Source organism: Lipophrys pholis (genome assembly GCF_963383615.2).
Source record: "Lipophrys pholis genome assembly, chromosome: 17".
NCBI lineage: Eukaryota > Metazoa > Chordata > Actinopteri > Blenniiformes > Blenniidae > Lipophrys > Lipophrys pholis.
In genome coordinates this window covers 15,581,700-15,590,163 of record NC_137643.1, presented here as the reverse complement: position 1 = coordinate 15,590,163, position 8,464 = coordinate 15,581,700, and the positions used below count along the sequence as shown (strand labels likewise).

At 42.3% G+C, this 8,464-nt stretch overlaps 1 protein-coding gene across 4 annotated transcripts in view; it reads right to left on the bottom strand.

Annotated features, from left to right (window-relative positions):
- Positions 1–611: 611 nt before the first annotated feature.
- Positions 612–8,464, bottom strand: part of col16a1 (collagen, type XVI, alpha 1) — a 77,491-nt gene continuing 69,638 nt past the window's right edge. For all 4 annotated transcript variants that reach the window (XM_080484390.1, XM_080484392.1, XM_080484391.1 and 1 more), the window contains 12 exons: positions 7,742–7,786; positions 7,448–7,501; positions 7,310–7,363; positions 7,140–7,190; positions 6,657–6,746; positions 6,491–6,526; positions 6,329–6,373; positions 4,631–4,825; positions 4,356–4,419; positions 3,860–4,036; positions 3,705–3,782; positions 612–2,034 (listed from right to left, as the gene is read on the bottom strand). In XM_080484390.1, coding sequence (XP_080340516.1) covers positions 1,841–2,034; positions 3,705–3,782; positions 3,860–4,036; positions 4,356–4,419; positions 4,631–4,825; positions 6,329–6,373; positions 6,491–6,526; positions 6,657–6,746; positions 7,140–7,190; positions 7,310–7,363; positions 7,448–7,501; positions 7,742–7,786 — 1,083 coding nt within the window. In that variant the 3' untranslated portion in view covers positions 612–1,840. The remainder of the gene's footprint in view (positions 2,035–3,704; positions 3,783–3,859; positions 4,037–4,355; positions 4,420–4,630; positions 4,826–6,328; positions 6,374–6,490; positions 6,527–6,656; positions 6,747–7,139; positions 7,191–7,309; positions 7,364–7,447; positions 7,502–7,741; positions 7,787–8,464) is intronic.

Genomic DNA, 8,464 nt, shown 5'->3' with positions numbered 1-8,464 from the left:
ATAAAACAACATAACGTGCAAAGCTCATTGTGGTTTCAACTGTAATTTCGTTAAAGTTATATCCACACAGGCTGCACAGCTTATTGAACAGGGCTTGTGGGCAAAGGTGGTAAACCAGGTGTGTCGGTAAGCTTCGGAGTCGGAAGCTCAGTTCAAAAGGACTCAACAGAAATGTGCATCAACATGTGAAAGAGCTAAAAAAAAAGAAAGAAAAAAAGGGCTACAGATCTCCAAGGACTACAGATGAAGAGTGGCAAGAACAGACGGCTACAAAGAGACGACCACAAATGAAATTAAATAAATCGGGGGTGTCAAAGACATTTTAGTTCAGGGGCCACATACAACCCAATGTTATCTTGAATCTCACCCTGATTCATATTGAAACTTTAAAGTTTTACTTTGTCATGGTGCTGCGAGAACGTGAGGAAAATGCGTACGATTTCACAATAACCAAAGAATTACGACTGAAATTGACTGCGATCTCAACATAAAAGCAGTAAAATGTCTAAAAACGTGTAATATAGCTATTGCACAAAATGTGGGCATCTCCTTGTCGTTCAAATAATGTTTAAGCCATGTCAAGAGACTAATGAAAACTACACAACGCAACCTCTTTGAAAAGCATTTTAATTCAGTTTAACAAAAAGTCTTGAGAGTGAGAGACAAAAGTCTGACAGTATAAACTACAGAGCGTTTAAAAGTCCAGACTTCCAGATACAAAAATTCTTTTTTTTTCAAATATAAATGATAAAAAAACAATAAAATCCAAAATATAATCACATCTAACCATATAAAAGCGCTGTGTGAAGCTTTTTTAGAGAGTGAAAGTGTTGCATTTACAGTACCTGTTGGAAATGGGCTCAACTGTTGCAGTGAAGCTACATTGGAGTACGAAATGAGCTGCTTAAAGAAAATGGCTGTTTTTCCAAAATAATACTGGATTTAAAAGGGACACTAAATTACCTTTAACAACATAATTATGAAAGCCAACACACTTTCTGTGTACATGTAATTTTCCTCCATAAATAAGTTTTTTTTTTCTTGCCACACAACCATTTATAATGAGGGCTCAGTGGCTCGCCACTTGTATTCCTGTCATAAAAGCCTTTGAAAAGTATAAAAAGCCACTGTGTATAAATATAAATATTTACAAAACAACAGTCAAATCCATCAAGGAGGGAATGGGTGTACCTTTGTGACAACTGAGATACCTTTCTTGGGATTTTCCTCTTACAAGTAAAAATCAAAAATGTGTCACACCTCAAGCAGTCAGACAGCGTATTAGAAATGCATGGGCTGCGCTCAGAATGGATTGCAGAAAGAAGAAACAAAGATATGAGAGATGGAAGCAAAATGCCTTACAGTAATTGTGTGTATTCTCTGCCTACAGATTTAGACAAAAGAAAGTGGGGAGAGAGAAAAAAAAAAAAAAGCAGCGGACAGAATTAATCAAGGAGGACAAAATAAGGATTGTGATTCTCGTCAGCTCTCCAGGGCTGTTTGAGGGAAAAAAAGAGGCGGTAATATAGAAATGAAATTTTACATTACAGGAAAAAAAAAAAAAAAAGAAGAAAAAGAAGAGGAGCATTTGAACGTGCTCGCTGGTGTGACTGTGTAGGCCACAGGTCCACTGGGGCCCTGAGAGAGAAAAATAGAGGATCTTTGTTCAGAACTATAGCAGAAATCTCAGCCGGTAAATTAATCTATTCAACAACAAAAGGCAGCTCCTGTCTCCCATACTCAGATTCTATAACTTTGGGTCATGGTCTTTGTCTTCTCCACATAGTCTCTTCACTTCGGTCCGTCCTGCCCACTGTCTTCGTTCGTCCCCTAATGCCCTCTACCAACGGCCCTTGATAGGTGGGCCTTTGGGGCTGTATTCTACTTGATGGCTCATACAGTCTGCGGGATTACACCGGCCATCTTTTCCTGTTCCTCCGGGATGTCCGGGAGGCCCTGGGATCCCCGGGACGCCCTGCTGGCCAACAGAACCAGGGGAGCCCATCTTACCATAGCCTGGTGGCCCAGGAATACCTGGAGGAACACAAGAAAGAAGAAGGAGCAAGTTCAAATGGGGAATTGCTCGTGGTTGGCGTGTGTAATACATTTGTTGGTCGTGCTAAGAATGTTGCGGGTTCAACTCTGGCCGGGCCAGCCCTTTCGGAGTGGAGTTTGCATGTTCTTCATGTGTGTGTTTTCCGGTTCAAGTCTGCTCCCACAGTCCAAATATATGCAAGACTAAATTGCCCGTAGGTGTGAATGTCAGTGTGTGTGAGATTGAATGGATGAACATTTGCTAAAGCACCAACTGGAGGTATAAACTGCTGGTTGTAACTCATTAACTGTACGTTTTTTTGTTTTCCATTCATCCATCTTCATCTTGTGTCATGTTGGCGCACATGTTGGGTCAAAGCCATACACAACCCGGACAGGTGAGTGGTCCAACCGCAGGACAAACACAGAGACACATTCACAGGCCGTTTTAATTAGTCACCAATTAAAGTGACATTTCTGCATGTCTTTGTGCTGCGGATGGAGACTGGAGTCCCGGGAGAAAACCAGGGACATTTTCGTTAAGAGACTCGAGTGAAAATGTCTTCTCTCCACTGTGCATTCTTGTCTTTCTGTTTCAGTTGTTCCCAACATTGTGAGAATCAACTAACACACAAGGCCATGGCAAAGCAATTCCTTCATGACAGAAAAACTTTGTCAACGAATCTCTTTCACTGTAAAAAAAAAAAGAAGAAAAAAAAAAAGACAAAAACAAATATCATTTTCAAGGAAGTTCTGTTAACTTCAAATCATCCATCTTCAGGGGGGGTTCATTCCGGAGGACAATGGGCAAAAGGCCGGGTGCATCCTGAACAGCCTCTCTCGATGCAAACACAAAGAGACCATCAAATGCCATCAAGGAGGTTGGGGTCGAACATGCAAACTGAAGTTAAACTCACCAGTTAGCCATAGCCTAGTTTTGTAATACCACTTTGTACCACAAGATGGTGCGGTGAGTCATTGTGCCTATTATCCTTCATTCATTCCAAGACAAAAAAAAAAAAAAAGGAGATCCTGACACGCCGTTGCTAAACGTCATACAAATTTAGCTTTCCGCTCAATTTGCCTTTATGCTAAGCTAATATCTGGCTTCTTACTCTGTGAGGGAACACACAAAAGTTATCGCTTTTGAACAAGGAACAGACAAGAGACGAATGATCTTAATTGCTCCAATTCAATTAAGTGACATTAACGTCAGAAAATATGTAAAATAGGTACAGTGTCATTTTTAATGGATGATATGATTATTATGCACATTATGAGGGGGACATGAATGAAACATGAAAAAAAAACAAACAAACAAACCATTAAAATTCATAATTTGACATAAGCACATTGGTCTTTTAATCCCAAATTCAATAAAGCGCTCTATGTGGAGTGACTGCAGACGCTGATTAGCTCATTTAGCCGTCGACCTGCGATCTTTATGATGATTAAAGATTCTCACATCCTGATTCGGTCGGAACGAATTAGGTTGGTAATTTTAATTAAGAAATTTTTTAAACAAATTCCAAACTACTATGATCATGCTAGCAATTTACTAATCAACAATGAAGGCAAACATTTTACCATAGTTAATGCATTTTTAACGAGTTCTAGAAGTTGCTTAGTTTTAATAATTAAGCGACGCTTCACAATTTACGGTACTTTACCTGGTGCTCCTGGAGGTCCCATATCTCCGGCCTCTCCCATGCCCTTGTCTCCTTTAACTCCCTGTGGTCCTCGAGGGCCTGCACAAAAAAGCATTGCGTGATCAGAGCGAATAGCAGCTCGACACTGAACGACATTTACCGTCGCTTAGATTTACCTGGCGATCCCAAAGGTCCTTGCCGGCCTTGTCTGCCGATCTGCCCGGGGAGCCCGGGTGTGCCGGGAGACCCAGGGTTACCTGGAGAGCCGTCTTTTCCTGGAGGCCCAGGTCGACCCGGAGACGCCGCCATCTCCACTGGCGTCTGCATGCGTGACATGTAGTAGGCCATTCTCTCTGGGGAGAGGAAACCAGAAGTTAAGAGAATTATTGAGGATTGATGATTGAAACATAGAAGCCCAGATAAAAGCATGTAAGAAAGTCCGTGGACCCCCTCTTTTATTTAGGAGTAAGTATTGTCTTGCTTTCTTTAGGCTTGTGCAAAATTTGATTTGGTTTGCTCTGTGCAGGCAAAGCCCTGGCCTCCCGTCAGCTCCGGAACCTCAAAAGACGTTGTAGCGCCGCATTATGTAATATGCAATAATGTAATACCTTTCACTGTTTTCATACGTTCCTTCCCACCTGCAACCCTAAATGTGGTGCGCAATGTCCTCACCATCAAACACCTTTATGACCTGCTGGCGGATGAAGTTCTTGATCTCGTCATAGTTGACAACAGCCTGTTTAACGAAAGAGAAAATAAAGAGATAAACAAACATTAATCACAGTGGCTCATTAAAAAATGTTATTTGCAAGAACAGATGGAAGTAATGAATGCCTTAAGCCACCTTTCTCATTTCACTCTAAAAATATCAAACCAGCACAGTGGAAATACATAAACAGTAATCAGACTGCTGCTTCATATATAAGTGCAGTGATTCAGTGACTCGCCTCATTTCCTGGTGAGCCCGGAGAACCAGGAGGTCCGGGAGAACCCGCTGAGCCCGGGCTTCCCCTTTCCCCTCGCGGTCCAACTGGACCAATCATGGGCTGTGCGTCCTTGGAGTGATATCCTCCACCACCGGGGGGGCCAGGTCTTCCTCTCTCCCCTGGAGCGCCCCTTTGGCCAGGAGACCCTGATTCACCCTGGACAGAAAGACGAGTGGTTTCACAATTGTGTCAATAGGGTCAATTTCAACTGGTGAAGACTTGAACGCTTCAAGTCTTATCATTCAAAATCATTATGGACAAAGATTTTGTTTTCCCACCATATACTTCTTCATCCTTTCTTTACAGAACTAAAAAGGTCTCTGTGCCTGTTGTTGCTTGTATTTAAACCACAGCCTCATGTAGTGCGATACCTACATGCTGATAAATGTAAAGTAAATCACTGCACCTCCACTTCAGAAGAAGACCAAAGTCAAACAAGATCGATGCAGTAAAAATGATGGAGGGGCCTTCAACCTCATTTGACAGACTGTAAATATGGAGTGGGTTTTTGATGGTGTTTTACTGCACTGTAAAACAACAGTTCATTGAGACAACACTGGAAAAGACACTTTGATTAAGGATAAATGAAGGAAAACTATCCGGGTTTTTTTTACACAGAGAGAAAGAGAGAAAGAACACCCCTAAAGTTTTTCAAGCTTTCTTTGCGAGCACAAAAAATAAAACTTCTCATCCCTGCAGTGGAAACACAAATTTCCGGTGATGGTTCCTGGTACTTGGAGAAAGTTCCTGTCGTCAAAATACAGCTTTGATATCATAACTCTTGTCCTTTTTCTGTTTTTTTTCCTATATTTCTGTCTCTCCTCACGGTGGAAGTTTAAGCAGGCGTGAGATGAATTTGAAGACAACAAGGTGAAGCGGCGATGGCAAACTGTTCCATTACATCATCACTTTGACGTTTTAAAACGGAATTACCCTCCAACCTTCGGAGGCAAACAGAGTAAACGTTAATATTAAGTTCATTTCAGAGAAGACCCTTCGGGTACATCTTTATCACTTTCCACATAGAGGAGCTTTTTACCATTCAGGTGATGTAAAAACCCTCGGAAACAGCCCCGCGACATTAGCGACAGTGATTTATCTGGGACAAAGCAGCCCATAATGGACGTCTAATGTTTACACGTCAGCGAAAGACAAGCGGCTCATGGAACGGAGAGGCGCAAGAAGAATAGAGGAGTCCGTTCTCGTGTTCCTCCTCTGTTCTCCTCGTTGGCGCGGCGAAAACCCTGACAATGCCAACCTGTCAGCGTGACAAATAGCCTCATCGAGCATCTCCTCTCATGCTTAATAGCATTATCCCAGAGGCGAAAGAATAACTTTATCACTGTACCCTACCTACTGTAAGCTGGGGTCTGAAGAGAGAGCCAACAGGCTGCAGAGGGGCGACGGGCTGCCTGAGCAGGTGACGTGAGGTGAGGAGGGGATCAGCGGGGGGGGGGGGAGCTTTGCCGGGTTAGTGAACTGATGACTGTGTGTAAGTTTGGGTGCTGAGTGGGCAAAAATGGGTGGGAGCAAGCGTATTCAGCACTACAGTCAGCCGGCGTTCAAGTCTCGTCGGGCCCGGGCGGCGCTCCCGACGCTCTGCGGAGGTAATGGATGGTTGACGCTAAGCTCCACGACACACGCTGAGTCGGCTCTTACCTTCTGACCCGGCTGCCCACTGTCCCCTGGTAAGCCCGCCGACCCCTGTCAACACACAAAAAGAAAAAAAGAAACGCCCGGCGGGGAATAAAACACACGCACATCAATCTCTCGCCGTGACACAATAAAGGAGGAAAAGGCCACCGCCGAGACATCACTCACGTCTTTACCCGGAACGCCGTCACTGCCGGGCTCGCCCTGAAACGCAAAAAATCGAAACCGGAAAACAAGGTTCAGTGGAAGATGAGTAGATTTGTGCTGCATTTAACATGAAGGGTAAACATTTGAAAGTTTGCAGATATCGTAAAAACAACAAAAAAAGACTAACTAAAGGTCCTGGATGTCCAGGTGGTCCTGGGGGTCCAACCATCCCTGGAAGACCTCTTTCTCCACCCTGGCCTTTATCTCCTTTTATACCCTAAAAAAAAAAAAAAAAAAGGGAAAGGAGTCCACTGTTTTTTACTTTTTCATTCATTTCAGCTGGTTTCACTGACACACAAGCAACAAATAATTACAGACAATCATGCACCATTTTCTAAAGGCACATTCATTTAGGCTTGGTTTAAGTGGTCACCCATTTAATTTCCTTATTCAGTAAGTGCAGCCTCTGTAATTATTGTCTCCGACCGTAATTAGCGTCGATAATACGTGTTGTCCTCTGTGGGCAGATGCTTGTTTTTAGAAAACTTTTTTTTTATTTTTTATCTTTTTTATAAAGAACAATCCATCAGAAATGAGACAGAGGCAATTAACATGATTTATTATTATAATTTAATGATGATAATGATGATTATGAGGATTCTCCTCTTACCAATCCTGATGGGCCTGGAGGTCCTGGGGGTCCAGCAGGGCCTGTGGAACCCTGATGGGGGACAGCAAACACTACATAAACATAGTAACCCACAAAATATATATATATATATATTTTTTTTTTTTTATTTATATATATGTACAATACAATATAAAAAGGAGTGAACCTACAAGGTGACCAGGAGGTCCGGGTCGTCCCTGAGGTCCTGGAGTACCCGGATCACCCTGAAAGGATACATAAAAATACCTTTAGAAATCTTGTGTTCACAGTTTAGAAACTTTAATCAACTGAAAAAGGTCATTACTCACGTCATGTCCTATTCTTCCAGACGGCCCCGGTGGGCCTGAAGGTCCAGCTTCACCCTGGAGGAACAAGACAGCAATAAAAAGAAGATAACAGCAGTAAAACCATGAGAAGAATGCATCGATGCACCAGCAAAGCTCCGGAGCAACGAGTTCGGGCGGCAGCGAAAAAACTCGATTTCATCATAATTAGCAGCTTGATAAAACAGTCTGGCCTCGCACTCAAGCGGGAGACGACAGTTGTGTCTCGACAAACAAGACAAACACAATGTGAAGGTAGAGCAATGAGTGTTGGCTGACCTTCTGTCCAGGGAAGCCAGCGTGGCCAGTTTTCCCTTTGAATCCCTGAGGAGAGACATCAGAGAGAATGCGCTTGGTACAGTGTAAAAATTCACAAAGCCGAAGCTGCCCAAAGAAGAGGCAGACGCGTCTTTGAAATTCTCAACACCTGCTCTCGGGTAGAACACAAACGGAGATAGTCAGACCGAGAAAGAGAGAATGGCAAAAGGCAGCTACACTCCTTTTCTCATCGAGCCTGACTATCATCACATCATCTGTGTTGATATACAAGACAACAAAGTTCCGGAGACGACAGCAAGAACGAACATTTTAAATGTGCACTAGAAATAGCATCTCCACATTTTGATGTGACATTTATTAAACTGGCCTTATAATAAACAACTAAAGCAAAAATAGTGAGGGATACATATCAAATAAAAACTATTGTATATGATGCATTTAATGCAAAGGGTTCACCTATATCTTGACTGTTGGGTTAATTAATGTTGGTAATATGTGGTTGGGAGTATACACTTTCATATCTTTGCAGTGTTGGCTGGTTGGCCTAACAAATACAAAAGTCATTCAATGGTTAAAAAAAAAAAAAAAAAAAGCAATAAAGAGTGATGCAGAAAGGCTGTGTCTTGAACAAGCGGTCAATCTCAAATTACCACAAAAGATGGTTGTGTTAAAAGAAAAAAAAAAAAAAAAAAAAAAATATCTATATATATATATATTTTTTTT